The sequence below is a fragment of the Eufriesea mexicana genome, unplaced genomic scaffold, assembly GCF_001483705.2.
Source record: "Eufriesea mexicana isolate 0111107269 unplaced genomic scaffold, ASM148370v2 scaffold474474858, whole genome shotgun sequence".
Lineage (NCBI taxonomy): Eukaryota > Metazoa > Arthropoda > Insecta > Hymenoptera > Apidae > Eufriesea > Eufriesea mexicana.
Genome location: NW_016907910.1, coordinates 340,182 through 356,059, shown reverse-complemented (window position 1 = coordinate 356,059; position 15,878 = coordinate 340,182). Strand labels below are relative to the sequence as shown.

Below are 15,878 nucleotides of genomic sequence, written 5' to 3'. Positions count from 1 at the left end.
CATACCCTCGTTAATTTTACCCGGTCAAAGAAGAAGTGGCGCAAAGTCGTATTTAATCACGCGTCCTCGGGTCACCAGCTGTGGCAACCCTCTTCTTCTTCGCCCTTCGGTTTCTTCCGTTGATGAGCGAACTCTGCCGCCACGCGATATTAAACGGCACTACGGGACTCGTCCTTCGATTGCTCGTGCGAGGACTTCTCTCTCTCTCTCTGGCGACGTTCGAGAATATCGTATGTTCTCCAAAATGGTAGGAGACACGCACACGCAGACACGTACTTTACGGTCTAGGAAGGCAGCAACGGTGCCCGTAGCCAAAGGTACGCGCGCGTGTGTCCGTGTGTATGTGTGTGTGTGCACGAGTGCGAGGCCAGGCGAGCAGGCTACCACGTAAAGCCAGTAGTCGGAAGGGTGGTAGGGTGGTAGTCAAAGTTTCGACAGTTTGTAAGGAGGTACGAGGCACGCCCCTGTTCCTCCGCTTCTTCTTCGGTTACGGCTGAGGGATAACATAGTGCAGCTCCGTCGTCAAGTTAGCCCGACACCCGACTCGTTCTCCTTTCCTTTTCACCCCTTCGCCCCCCTCTGATCTTCCCGTTCTTCCTCCGTCGCTTTGTCCTCTGGTTTTTCGCTCGCCTCGCCCCCTCTTTTTCCCTCCCTTTGGCTGTCTTCCTACGTTTACTCTACCCTCTTTGTTCAACCGCCACCCCATACCGCAGCCTCGCCTCGTCCGCTTTATTGCCCTGTTGTTCCCGTTCTTATTCTTCTCCGAGCGTAACCCTTTCGCTCGACGAGTTTTAGTTCCACCGAGCTGTGGTGGTCCGACCAGGCACGAATGCCATCCGTCCCCGTGGCTCGTTTGCCGAGCGTTCTCGGATTTATTCGAGAGGCAAAGCGTAGCCGAGGATTCTTATTCCTCGCGCGCCAACTCGCAAGGTATCTTCTCTCCTGCTGGCTAGGCTGTGTGCGACTTTCTCGTCGAGTGCTTCGCGGCACCTGCTCGCTCGTAAGGGACGCGTAATGGCGGAGCGACAGGATAGAGGGCAGATGGAAGAGAGAAAAGCGCGAGGGAGAAGCGTGGTGAAGAGGATCGCGAGAGGGGCTGGAAATGAACGCAGGACCGGAGACGCTGCGTAATGACGCGTGGAACGTCCCCGGACGAGAAAGTAATTGGACGCTTGCCGGGGGGTAACTGTTCCGTCTCGGTGTGCCGTTGCTGCCTCTTTGATGAATGGGCCAACGTTCGATAGTCCGAGGAGAGCAACCGGAGAGTACCGAAACTTTGGTTCTGATTGATGTTTCTTAAACCGGAGGTGGGCTTTGAAAAGGAACTGCGATCCCGGTCGACCATTGAACGATCTAAACGATTTGCGTCTCCCGACGATGGCGTCAAAGAACACGTTCTCCGATCCCGGAAACTGGATCAACGTTGAATAGACCAGACGAGCTCGCTGTATCGAACGGGAGAGGACGGTTTCGAGAGTACAATGGCTTGTAATTGCGAGAATCTTCGTTTTTCCGTAGGAAATTTCAGGTGTTCGACGTGCAACGGAGGATTCGACGGTGTTGGTATCGTTTTCCGAGAGACAGGCTTCCTCGCGAATTCGATAGTTGCACCGACTTAGGCGCGAAGTTCGGGCTATCGTTTTCCCTAGGCGACCCGGCAGCGGATTAAAAAGTTGCTTATTTGCAAATGGAATTTTCGCGTCTTTGGTATCGCATTTACCAGGAATATATTCCGTTGTGGAGTTATAGCTAGTCGCGGGGCAAAAAGCCGGTTTCCTCGGATCCGGTGAATTTCATTATTTAAGTTACGTGTACGGGTACAAGTGTTTGAATAATGCATTTGGCTCGATGTACACGAAAGCCGCATTTAGAACCCGCCCTAATACAGACGTTCGCGACCGTCAACCTAACATCTTTATACCCGGGGCTCTCCTTCGATAATCGAACGGTACCTCTGTAATAATTGATGCTGCGACTCTGCGATGCCGTTCTATTTTCGCTGCCGTATGATAATTATTTGATAGAATATTTTACAACGCCGCGAACATCATGGGAACGATCACTCGCGCAGTTTCCGCTAGTCTGCTTCTACGTTTATCGCGTTTCTCGTTATTCGCACTCCGGTGAAAAATTACGGGTGAGGTTTTTAAATTCCCATGGGAGGGCGAAGAACTGGAAGGAACTGCGCCAATCGAAGTCTCTCATTAAGGATAAAGCTTTCGCGTAGCGTCGGACGACTCGGCACGGGAGTATCGAAAATCTCCAAGTGGATACGCTAAGACTTTGATCTTGTTTCCCGGCGAGTTTCTCTTTCGTACGGTCACCCTTTCCGCTCGTCGTCGAGTATCTCCGTCAGCTTTCCGCGTCGCGTTCTAACATCTGGACGACTTATTAAGCTCCATATACACGGGTAATCTTGACAGACGCCTTTGATCTTATAATAATCGAAACTTCCGAGACGAATTCAATTTTCCCGCGAGTTTCCTACTCTTTCAACCCCTCTCTCTCTCTCTCTCTCTCTCTCGTGCGCGCCCCCGCGTCCCGTTCAACCAAACAGGATCTACCTCGTTCAATGAACATGCTTTATCGAAATTCGTGTTCTCGACCGTTTCCCCGACGCTATGAGGAGTACGTCGCCGAGAATCGAGCGAAATTAAACTGCATTCGGCCAGACGTCGTGTCAAACGAGCAACTTTTCTTCTCGAAGGGTACACACCCAACGTTGTCGTCTTTTTTCTTTCACGGCAGAACCGCAATTTTCTCTCCCTTCACGGAATACTCTCGTTTAATACGCTCCAATAACATCGCGTGAGACTCGTGGTAAAGTAACTGGGCCAATCATGGGTATAACGTGTGAGCGCCGTGGTAGATGGATAGGGCCCAACGTGAAAATCACGGATCAGGCTCGTGGCTGGTTTTCGTCGATGTCTTTCTAACTCAGTTCTGTCTTGTTCTTCGACGTGAATGGACCAGATTGCTCGACGTGTGACTGACCTTGACGTTGACTATGGCACCCCTATCTCGTCGTAAATGGTAAGGTAAAGGCTCACACGTAAAGTAGGGCGATGGAAATAAATAGGGGTACGCGTAGGTTTGGATAGATTTTTGGGTGAGTTTTGGATTGTTTGATTGGATTGTTCGATATAGGGAATGTTTAATTCCTTCGTTTATAACATACAGCGAAACTCGTAAGGAAGTCGAGTCAAATACGCGTGAGACCGGTGAGATGTGTGGTTTGTACGTAGGACTGAACATAAACATCGCAGGTTGGGCTCGTCGTAAATTCTGGCCGATGTCGTTCTGACTCAGTTCCGTGTTATTCTTCGACGAGTTCGGACGTGATTGCTCGATGTGATTGCTCGACGTGTGACCGACCTTGCTGTTGACCATGGTACGCACCATTGCAACATAAACGGTTAGGTAAGCGCTTAAATGTAGTGTACTTAGATAATAGTAATTATGGAAATTGAGCAATAGAAATAAATAAGCGTACGCGTTGGTTTGGATAAGCTTTTGGGGTGTTTTAAACTGTTAGGTTGGGTGGTTTGTTATTGGAAGCATGTAAATGTAGTATACTTGGATAATGGTAGTCATGGAAGTTACTCGACGGAAATGAATAGGTGTAGGCGTTAGCTTGGCTAGGTTTTTGAATGAGTTTTAGATTGTTTGATATAGGGAATATTTAATTCCTTCGTTTACAATATCATGCGAAACTCGTGGTAAGGAAATCGAGTTACATACGATGAGTGAGACCGGTGCGAGGGGTAGTTTGTACGTAGGATTGAACATAAACATCGCAGGTCAGGCTCGCCGTGAATTTGCGTCGATGTCTTTCTAACACAGTTACGTGTTACTCCTCGTCGCGTTCGGTCGTGATTGCTCGACACGTAACCGGCCTTGTTATTAACTATGGCACGCACCATCGGAAGCTAAATGGCAAGGCAAAGAGTTAATATTATATTCGGAATTTTTTCCCGCACAATGTCCACCGTGTACCCATTCGGAAGATGTCACCAAGTTATCGACAACAATCGCGGATGCATTCGCGTTATGTTTACTTACCTATCTTGTTTATTTACACTCCAGGGTTGTTTATTTACATCCCCGGTCTCGTTGTTTACGTTTCAGCTATGTTTATTCCCACCCTCGAATCGTTTGCTTACACCCGATTCGTTCGTTGGCGAGAAATTCGCGAAGCACGTCCAAGACCGACGCGTTCCTCCACCACGCGCAAGAATCACCTTAATCTCGCGTACCCCGACCACCCCGAACATCCGAGTAAGGCGTAAGATTTCCGGATTTGGGTTTGGTTTTATCATATCTTTCTCTTGGTCCGTACCCTCCGCTCTTCTTGCTGGACGTCGAAATTTTCTTCCCAAGACCACCACCCCTCTGCCGCGTTACTCGGGCGACTTATCGAGTTACAAAGACGTATATCGTCGGGAAGCGATTGGATTTTCCCAACCACCGTCTAGCACCCGACGAAGAAGAAGCCTCTGGGGAACGAGATCGGGGTTTTATACACACCCACGCGCACATTCGCGTGTCTTGGTGTGCGGGTGCACAGATCCGTGGCCCCGGCCGTGTGTCGGTGAGCACACGAAGGCATATACGGTGCTAGGTATAGGGTGTTTCATTTTCGCGAGACACATTCCTCAAGCGACCGTTGCGCGGTGCCGCTGTATCGAAATCGGATCGCTGTCATGGCGGAAGCGCGGAACGAGAAATTATCGGTTCTCCAGGCGATCGGTTCGACGATATGGCGCGCTCGCGTGTTATTATTACGGGCGATGTAGCGACGGGTTCGTGGCAGTGGATAGGGAACCGGGCGAGAAAAAGGAGAAGCTTCTGGTTCGCTTTAATCAAGGTAAGTTAGCGATGACGGAGTGAATTTCAATCGACCCGACGCGCGGTGAGCTTGATTTTACAAGGTTATATATGGGCCGTGGCTCCAGGGAGGAGTCGTGGATCGACGGAATCAGCGGAATCGAAAGACGGCCTGCATTAAGCGACCCGGCTGTTATTAAAACCGGCCCTGCTTCACCGTAACTTCTATTTCACAGCCGATAAGCAATCGAGCCCGCGTTTCTACTTACTTTGATTAATCCCTTCGACCAATTCGACGACACGGCGCACAGTGGGGAATTTCGATGAAAAGCTGGCCAAAATGCGAACCAATACGTCTTTCCATTTCAGACTTCTAATGAAATTGTATACGTAGAGGATGAACGGTGGTTGCGTTTATCGGTAACAATTTATTAACGTGCAGTAAAGGTGCATGTTAAGAATAAACTCTGCATCCTAGCGATATGGGGGTGAGTCCCTCCTCTTCGTTTCGCTTTTATCACAGCGTGTCTTTTGTCTCCAGTTTCTCTGGAGACGTCTGTGACCTGCGTGGCCCAAATCCATCAGTTCTGTCAGTGCCATCGTTAAACAGACATATGAGACTTTCACTGCACAAATCGATTAACTCCACTTTTTGAAAAGTCTTAAATTTAAACGTCAAAGCACTTGGTATAGTCATAACTGTTTGTATTTAAGATTCTTCGAAAAGTGGAGTTAATCCATTTGTGCAGTGAACGGCTCATATATTCTTCCACCGATTCCGTGAACAGGTTCTTCTTGATATAACTTTTCGACAATTAACAATAATATAAAGATGTGCTAATATAATATAATATAGGTACGAATTATTCGGCGACACGAGTCCATAACAACTCTCGATTTACTATTGTATAATAGTTCTACTTTATTTCTCGCAACGCTCCACCCTGTTTTCTGTTCACCCTGACTCCGTTCGTCTTTGATTCTCGATCTCAATTTTAAATTAAAAAATTGTTTTTCGATCGTCTCGGTGTACTTTATATTTCTTCTTCACCGTGCACAGGCTTTCCAATTTTCCCTCAAACATGACCAAATATGGTCGTGTTAAGGGCCTGACGCATTGCCCAGGGTTTCCCCAGCGGACCTGAACTCTGCACCTTAGACCCTCGCTCCTTTATAACCTTCGAAAGCACATACGTGATGGAAAAAGTACGATACTGCATATATTTATTGATAATATTCCTCATTATCTCACTCTCCTCTCAACGCCGAGTATCTCTCATTGTTTTATTTCTCTCTGCTAACTATAATATGACTATAAATCATCGTTCGACGAAGAACATACTAGCCCGAATTTGTTTAATTCCTTCGCCTAGAATATCGTGCGATATTCCTAAGGTCTTCGAACGAAACCTTGAGGAAATCGAACAAAGCGATACATAGCGAGAGGCGTGGCTTTCGACAAGAACCGATGTAAACATCGGCAGGCTCGAGCAGGCTCGAACAGGCTCGTGGTTAATTTTCGCAAACGTTTCCTGTCTCAGTTGCGTGTTATTCTTCGCCGTGTTCGGAAGTGGCTCGGCGTGTGACCAGTTTTGTTGTTGATCGTGCCACGTGCCATTGGATTGGATCGTGCCAGGTTCCATTGGGTTGGATCGTGCCATTCAACGGTCTTCGCACCAGCGTTCGGTTCGTAATATTTATTTTACATCTTTGCAATTTTTTCACTGTTCTAAGAAAAATTTGGGGGAAGGGGGTGGTGTAACATAGTGGTCCGTGACCAAGAGTAGAGGAATCGGTTCGAAGGTTTTTGTTAGACACAGAGAAGATACCTGCGCGTTCATTTTGTCAAATAAATTAGTAATTTACATAGCTAGAGAAACAATGATTTAGACTTCTGCAATATTCAAAGATTATTTTCATTAGTCAGGATCGTAGTTAATTTTCGCGGATTTCTTTTTGCTGTTGATTATGTAGGATTATTGTTAGGTCAATCTTGTGCAGACAGAGATCTGCACGTATAATAAACAACTATTTTTTAATAACAAAATAGATTTATTTAATTAAAATATTACAGTAAGTTTTTCTGAACTCTAACTCTCAAACACACGATCTTCTATTCTTTACGTGCCTTGCCCGCGCCCTTGCACCCTTATTTAAACTCTGCCACTCTCTCTTTTCATACACAGGCTTCCTTTCTCGATCATTCGATACAATCATAGATATCTCGTCAATGAAGGTGGGGGACGAGAGGTTTTTAGTGAAAAGAGCACTACGTTTCCTCAGTAGGACTTTATTATGTGCGGGGGGCTAGATGCGGAAAACTGAAGGCTAGCTTTTCGGGAAAGACCCGTGTCGTTAGAGAGGCGTAAACGAACTGACACTTTTTCGCTGCTCATTAGGCGTCGAGATGGTACGCGAGTCATGGGGCCCTGGTTGTAAAAGACATAAACCTGGTCCCCATTGACCCGGAACCCTCGATGTCTAGAAGGAGTCGAAAATATTTGCAAGGAACCTTCGTTTTCCGCATCTGGGATGTGTTCCTACACCAAAATGATTCTTCCGTGCTATCGTTTGTTCTTTCGCATCCTAGATATGGCCCTGAACGTCCTAGTCGAACCCTATGCCACTGTTTATTATTTCTCGCTTTTCAAGAAGCGGCCCGAGCGTTCCCATGCATTCACTTAGAAGTAAGATCGCACAGCCATTCGCCTCGCTTTCCTTTGTTAGTGTTCTTCACTGCTCGCAATGCCACAACTATGTCACGTGGCAATCGGAATTTAGATCGTAGAACAGGGAGTTAAACATACACCGTCATTGAAAGTCGAATCTTATACACACACCTAACAAATACAGAACAAATAGAAAGACACCACTTAACATGCCACACCAACCAATCACATCACAACCAAACTTATACACGACAGCCAAACACTGATACATAGGACAAGTCGAGTCGAACATGGATCGTAATTCAACACACGCAACACGCTATTCAAATATTATTCTTCCTCTGTATCATACTATATAAAAAACTAGAAGAAAGACAATTGAACTTACGTTTGTAAAAGGACGTAAACGCTGTCAGGTTAATTCTTCTCGTAGAATTGTCGGACGGAACAAATATGATTAGTGCAGAGGGTACTCGCATATACGGCGAGGTAACGATATATAAAATAACCGAGGAAAGGTCTCGGTGTGACACGAGCTAGCTTCTCTGAGTAGAACCGAGAACGAGGAGGAAAAAAGGGCGGAATAGTTACGGCCTGCAACGCAAACTCCTCTTCCCTGTGTCACTCGCTATGGCTCTGACACCGGGAACCTTATTGCTGGATAAGTGGCGCATCTGGTATTTGTCTTCTATTTCTGTTGCCCTCCAACAGAAAATATCTCTCGATTTCTACAAAAATTCATTTCTTTGTATTTTCGGGATCGTTGATTACGAATCTAGAGCAAAAAGTGGGAGAAAGGAAATGATAGAACCAAAATATTGGACAGATATGTAAATACATTGGATTGTAACTCGGTGTGTATAAATTTTCGATATCTGATTGCTAATTTAAAGTCGAAAGGATAAAAACCAAAACATCGGATCTAATATTATGGCAAAACGTGTTAAAATATTATTACTTTCGATTGCAATTTGATATTTTTTGGTATCTCCACGTCGCTGATTAAAAATTCAGAGACACAACGAGAAAATAAGGTGGTGAATCTAAAATAGCGGATATATGGTTTGGAGGAGTGTCAAATTAGTCAGAAACCAGATATCCCAATTGGATTTAAAATGTCAAAAGGTGAACATTTTTAGATTTGCGACGCGATGCTCTTTTGTCACGGGACTGTTGGATGACTAACAATTCGTTGGTCCTTAGTCACTAGAAGGACCTGGCTGATAAACGCAGGCCAATTTTAGAGTCCAAAAACAATTGACTCATTCCCACTTTCACATTATATAAGCACCCACAAAATTTGCGAAAAGGCAGTTTCAGTACAGTTTTCAGTTCAGTAGTCAGTTCAGTCAGTTCCAGTTTTAATTTCTGTTTAGTTTTCTTCCTCTCCGCCGACTTGTATTTTTCCAACGTAGCTTTGTTGCTAGAACCCATGTTGTATATTGAAATCCGTGTTCCAACAGGACTACGAGTCTACGAGTTCTTCCTAACGTATCCTCGTCCGTAGGCAAGGGTTGTTACGAAAGGGTGTTTTATGAAAGAAAGATACTCTTTCGAAGCTGAGTTTGGTCGTGTCTTTCATACTTAGTTTCTTATTTAAATTTAGCTAAGAGTGGGGTGTTACTTAAAGTATTTTGGCTTGTGTTATTCTGTTATGGACCTCGTCGGTGGTTCAACGTGACAGCCGTGTTACACTTTCCTAGACTCGAGAGATCGGTGTACATGGTCGAATGGAAAATACGCTATCGCATCCTCGCATTTCGCTGTTCGCTCGAAATTAATGCGAATCGTTTTGGCGGAAACCCGATTAATCGACGTCGGCGTAAAATCGTATTTGCGATCCGCCGTTACTCTCTTTGTCTCTCCGTTTTTCAGCCGGAGATTATTTCCAGCCAACAACTCGTATATTTTCCAGTTCACGTTTCCCCCGAGTATTTTTCCGGTCTTATTGCTCGAAATCTGCCAAGGAATTTCGATGGGACGAGGGCGAGCAAGTACGAATACGTAGATTTTACGTCTCTGCCTCGCTTGGGAACGCGGTAATTTAGAATCGTTGCCACGGACAGGCACAACTTTATGCATCTGCGCTGCTTGCCAACGGTGCCGCCCACCTTTCGAACTCGAAATACTTATTTCCACGAGTAATCGCCCCTTGCGCGTCTTCCGGGGACGCGATCTTCCGGTTCTAAGGATCGCCGTTGGTCAGGCTCCTCCTTGTGCTCTCGTTTGCTAAAAACCTCACCGGAGAGGAATCTTACGACCCGCGCATTTCCAATGGAGCTCGCGTTCAACGAATAACTCTGATTTCACGAAATTACTGGAACATCCAGCTCCTCGTGCAATCGGGATTCGTTTCCCATTTTCACCACGGTGGAATTATACCCTAGAAACGCGAACCTTTCCTTTTCTCGGTTCCCTTCTGGGGCTGGTCTTTGTGGGGCCTATTTCTTGCGGATGTGCAATGGCGAAACCTTGTCAGAACAATCGATTATTGCTCAAATTAAAAATTATAATTAGAAAGAGCAGAGAACGGAGGGTTTGTATTAATGGAACGCGAGTATTCGTTATTCCGCGATCGATCAGCATTCATAGATAGATCGGTCACTAAGTTACACTCCCTGTGCAACACAAATAGGTTCAACGGGAGTAATGGGGTCATCCAAATATTTGCCATCAATTTGATACTCGATGAAGCGTTCATGGTGGAGCTGCACAAGGGTTGCGTGTACCTGTCCGTGTGTGTGCGCGCGCGCGTGTGAGACAGGGGTGAGGTTTTTCGCGTAGGAAATTAGAGACTTCCCGTATCGTTTTCAAATAAGAGACAGGCTTACCAAGCCTTTAAATACGCCACTGGCGATGGGGCATCCGGTGACTCGGTATCAAAAGACTGGTTACCCTGGGAACCAGTTAATCTTTTTCTCAGCCCATAGGGCGCAGACCGGAACGTGACTCGCGGGACAGAGCAGCGGGATGGGTAAACTTTTATTAAAAACCTAATTGGATCGGAGCTCAGGCCCGAGGGCTATTTCACCCGATGTTCCCTTCGTTTTTCCCTCCTTCGGGCCGTCTACGCGTCCAAACATGAACGTCCGAAAATCATTCGTCCGTTTCCCGATATTCGTGACAACGGAATTACTTATATATAGTAACTATATATATTTTTAAAATAAAATTGTACCAAGAAAGCAAATATATCGGGTACTTTTGATTGGCGAATATAGGGAATAGAAGATGTTATTTTATTCCAATATATATTTATTACGAGCTAAAAGAGTACTTAGGAGTAAAGTACAAACTGAAAGACTAGACTAATAATTGATCTATGATCACGTCACTGACACTCTCACGTCGACTCTTCTTCAAACTCCGTAAAGGACTGTCCTAGGACAGCCCTCGCACCCTCATTTAACACTAGGTTTACGGACGCTATCTTTATACCTATTTCTAAGGACACCTGTGAAATTGACAGGTAAAGGAAACCACGTACCTTTCTTTTTAACGATTAGTTTAATTTAAAAACAATTATATATTATATTAACAGTCTTAATATAAGTTAACCAAATCTGTTACCATCGTATAACTGGAGCAACCCTTCCGTCAAATTGACGGGTTCCGTAAATCCAGTGTTAAACTTTGCACTCTGTCTTCTTTCGTACTCATGCTCTCTTCCTCGATCACGAATTTCTCATAGCCTCGCTCTCTGTGGGTCATGTACCCTAAACACTCAGATGCCTTTCGCTCTTCATTCACTATTGATACAGTTATAAAAATCTCGTTCATCCGATCCTTGCACGCAGTCACTCGTCCTTCCACGTACACTCCAAACGTCACTCTAAACATTTGGCCTGAACTCTAGGCTGCTGTTTATTGTCCATCATCAATTAGGTAGCCCCAAGTGTTTCCTTGCATTCACTCTTAAACCCTAGCATTCCTATATACATACAAAGAAAAACAACCCCAAGTTTGTCTCTTCTTCGAGAGGATCGTCTCCCCCTTTCTTCAATTTTTCTCGAAATCTCCCCCTCACCCCATCAGCCTCCTAAAATATTGCACACCCATCGGTGCACCGTTCGTGGACGAACGTTTTTCCCGATTTTCCGCTCGCTTTCACTGCTTTCCTTTTTTACTGTCCCCTTTCGCTTGGCCCCCTAAGCCCACGATACTGCAAATATTTCATACATCACCGTGCCACCGAATTTTACTCTCCTCGATTCTCATACCCGCCATAATCCCGACGTTTAATCCCACGCGTTGGTAAAAAGGGTAAGAAACGGGATTTTTATAGAAACGATCCAGTGGGTGATTTATTCGCGCTCGCAGCCCCGCTCATTCGCAGAAACCGCGCGTTCGAAAATTAACGGGCACGTATGTCAAACGGATATCCTGTCCGCGTAACGCGCCAGCGACTGTAATTGAGGATTTAAACGTTGTTTGTGTCAGGTGCGAATGAAACATACCCGGTGTCGGACTTTTCTGCTCCTGGCCCAATTAGCTAGCCTGCGTAGGCCACGCGGATCGTTCCAGCGGCTGTTTGTTAAGCGTTTCGCGGTCCGCGTTGCAGCTGCATTCGCAGTGGTTATAACACCGGTATTACTCCGTTGCTCGATCGTTGGCGAACGAAAATCGGCTCCTTTCGATTCGACATGCACGCGGCCGCTCGATCGTTGGTCTCTCTCGCCCCGCTATCTCTCGTGTCGCATAATTAACCGGCGTACAGAAATTTCGCGGCGTAATTTCGTCGCGATTTGTAACGCGATCCGAAATTTATGGTTTATAATTTAGAAGACGGCACCGTGAAAATCCTGAATAATGCACCGGAAGGTGGGTGTACGTGCGCGAGTTCGGTTACGCCGGCTAATTGGCCGCGGCGGAGAAGGAGAGTGCAGGCTTCTCGGTTCGCCGCGATAACGTTACAAGTCGGAAAGTAAGTTGGTAAGGTGTCGGCCGAGGTGGTGGTTGCGGCGTGGTTGGTGGTGGCGATGGCGGTGGTGGTGGTAGGCGACAACGAGCCGGGAAATCGTAAAGTAACTTCGAAGGAATTACGAGGGGGCGAAAATTACTTTCCTCGCGGACTAGCGCGGACCGAATTTCACCGAGACGTTCGATATAGCCGCGTATCCGCGAGACCTGGTTGCGGAAACTTTGAAAAATCGCGGAAATTACTTTAGGCGAATATTTTAATTGCGCCTCCGCGACCGCGTATATCCCAGGACGACCGCTCGGTCGTCGGAGCACTCGTAACTGGTACCCGGGGAATTTGCAGCCGGCTGGGGATCGTGGCGAGATCTCGATAAACGGAAGTCTCATTTATTACGTGCCCCTCTTCGTTTCGCCAACAGCGAATTTTCCGTAGCGCACGTTTCACGCTGTTTTCGCACCTAGTCGCATCGCGAATACGTTAGTAAACCCCGGACGAAATAAACCGCCCTCTTTTTTCTCCCCTCTCACGCGTCTACCGCCTTTCACGGTTTATACGCGGTTAATTAGAGTGCAACGCTCGCTTGTCGCTAGTGGACAATCCTTTTTTCCCCTTTTCCGCCTTCTGCCCCGGTTAATTCCCCGTTCCCCGAAATATCATCCCTTAATTCGGTGGCCGCGTTATTCCGGTATAACGTTTCGGTAGCACGTCGGTGGACGTTACTTTATCTCGCCCCAGAGGCAGAGAAATCAACGCGTTACTCGCTAGAAACAATCGTGTTTAGCGGTACTCGTGGGCGCTCGAATTTTCCGCAACCTCGGGGCCAAATTTCGCGTGTTCGCCGAAACGCGAGCACGGATGGGGTGGAACGGAGTAAATCCGGAGGCAGGAGTAGGCCAACGGTTGAGAGCGTTCCACCGTTCCGCCAGGATGGAACATCTTTCTTTCTCCGTTTGCAATTAGAATCCCCGAACCGAGTAATTCCGCTCGCGCAGGGTGGCCCGTGCGGATGAGTTGCGGGTGCAGGAGTTTCGGGGCGGGAAAGTCGCATCGGGAGTGCTGGCACAGGCCTCCCAGAGTGCCGCGATAACGTTACAAGTCGGAAAGTAAGTTCGTAACGTGTCGGGGCCGCTCCAGCCCGAGCGACAACGATCCGAGATATCGCGGGAATTATGATCCCCCGGAGATACGAGTCGGCCTCAGAAATGGGGATAGAAATGGTTCCTCGCGTAACTTTCGCGACATCTGCCTTCGGACTTTCCCGGCTAAATAATTTCGCCCCGTTTTCCGATAACGCCCCGGCTCATCCCCCTCGAGTTCATAGTCCGCGTTCGCCGTCTGCGGAGAATCGTCGGAGCCTACGATCAATTACTTGCACCCTAAGTAGAGGCTAGGCGCGAGTGTGAGTCTCAGCTCGATCCGCTCGATTTGTCGTCCTCGTGTCGCACATTTTCCCGCGATCGAACAGACGCGGTAAAACTCTGCCTTGTAACGGTATAAACGTACACGCGTGATTGTCCGCCGGCTTAAGCTACAGACACCCCGGGACGGCCTAGATTTATGGTCCACGGAGTAATTAACCTAACGGTTAAAGCTCGGGGAATTCTTGGACGTGTTCCACAGACGTGTTAACTACCCAAGCGACCGTTAAGGGCGAGGTCACCGTCTTTCTACGATTGTTCCCTCGATATCTGGGGTGCGCGGTGCCTTTAAGATCCGAGGTAGAGGGGTAGTCATCGTGATCGGATAAAAAGGCAAATATCCTATAAGTCTATATACGTTCTACGATGACGAATGTGGTAAAGGATCTGGTTTATAGAGATTTAATGTTAAACTTTGATTATTGTAGGAAAGGATTTGAGCGAAACTATGCTCTTTGCTGCTGAGTAACTTCTTTATTCTCCGTATGCGGGTCGAATAGTGGCCCCAAAAACGCATCCCTCGTTGTTTTATAGGGCATGTCCCTTCTCCGTCGCCTTGTCTTCGCGTGTCCGTAGCTTCTTCCGCTGAGCTCCAGTCTAGACGTCCCAGCTTGGCGTCTAGCATCCCCATCTGTGACTGTTGTCCTTGGGCCTCAGCGAGGCCTTCCTAGAACTCCAACCAAGAGCTTTCTCTCGCCGGAAGACAATGGGCAACGGTGAAAGTTGCCCACATTGTATTTTATTCTCCTGCGGTACACAAGTGTGCGGTGGCTTGAGTCTTGTACGATGGTTGATGCAGACGGTAGATTGTCGAAAGAGAGTGTGTTCCCTCGAACCCTTCTGCCAGGTTCTTATAGGCCCTATGACGACCAATTGCGTCACTCAGTCCAGCTTCGAAAATTGATAATCTTGATGGTCCCTCGAAGCAAACATAGATCCCGATGCAGGGTGACGCCATCCAAATAAAGGCTCCTCTCACACCAATTACCGCGCTCATAGACACTCTCATAAATACGTTAATGCCGAGTGTCGTTCGAAGTTTATTAACATAAAATATCGCACATTTTACGCGAACATTTCCTGCTTCCGATGTCACGATACACGTGATATTATACACGTGTCCGGTTCTCCATATTTCGGAAATGGAAGATGACTTTCGACATTTCTGTTTGTCAATGCGTTACAGCAATTCGCGTGTGCACGTTGTAGGAAATGGACAGTACAAATGTCTCCCTCTAATGTCGAAGCAGGAGTAATTAAGATAACACACGATCTACATATGGTACACACATGCACGCTCGACGTGGCGCATACACACTGACCGACATCGAGAGTTCACTCGGAGCGCGCAGTCAAAAGAGTCAGGCAATAAATTAGATAATTGCGATATCGGTAATATTCATCGCGTTTTACCAGCGAAAGATAGCCGTTTAATTGAATACCCGTTTTTATTGCATGTTTGCGATTAGGTTTATATAAATTACACGAAAGAGAAAAAAGGGGAGAAAATTAAATTCTGCTGGTTGGAACTAAAAGAATATATATTTTGTATAAACTGATTGAGGCTTGGAAAGGAACTGAACTGTCGGGTTTCTAACGTCGCTAAAAGAGAGAAAAATTAACCCTTTGCACTCGACGACTTTTTGGTTAGAGAAGAGTAGAAATTCAAAGATTCTCTACTAAAAAACTGACGATACTTTTTTGAGCAGTAAATGAAGAATTGTATAATAATAGAATTGTAGAATTATTTGATTTCGTTACCTCGCACATTGTTACGATAAGTTAAATTTGATATATTAATTAACCCTTTGCACTCGACAATTTTTTGGCTAGAGAAGAGTAGAAATTCAAATCTTCTCTAGCCAAAAAATTGTCGAGTGCAAAGGGTTAATTAATATATCAAATTTAACTTACCGTAACAATGTGCGAGGTAACGAAATCAAATAATTCTACAATTCTATTATTATACAATTCTTGATTTACTACTCAAAAAAGTATCGTCAGTTTTTTAGTAGAGAATCTTTGAATTTCTACTCTTCTCTA

At 46.3% G+C, this 15,878-nt stretch overlaps 1 protein-coding gene across 6 annotated transcripts in view; it reads left to right on the top strand.

Annotated features, from left to right (window-relative positions):
- Positions 1-15,878, top strand: part of LOC108556068 (UDP-glycosyltransferase family 37 member C1) — a 36,745-nt gene that overhangs the window by 14,357 nt on the left and 6,510 nt on the right. The window contains exon 4 of one of the 6 annotated variants that reach the window (XM_017912034.1): positions 6,369-6,443. The exons of the other annotated variants lie outside the window; for them this stretch is intronic. Coding sequence (XP_017767523.1) covers positions 6,369-6,429 — 61 coding nt within the window. The 3' untranslated portion in view covers positions 6,430-6,443. Of the gene's footprint in view, positions 1-6,368; positions 6,444-15,878 lie in introns of those variants that run through there. 6 annotated transcript variants of the gene reach the window in all.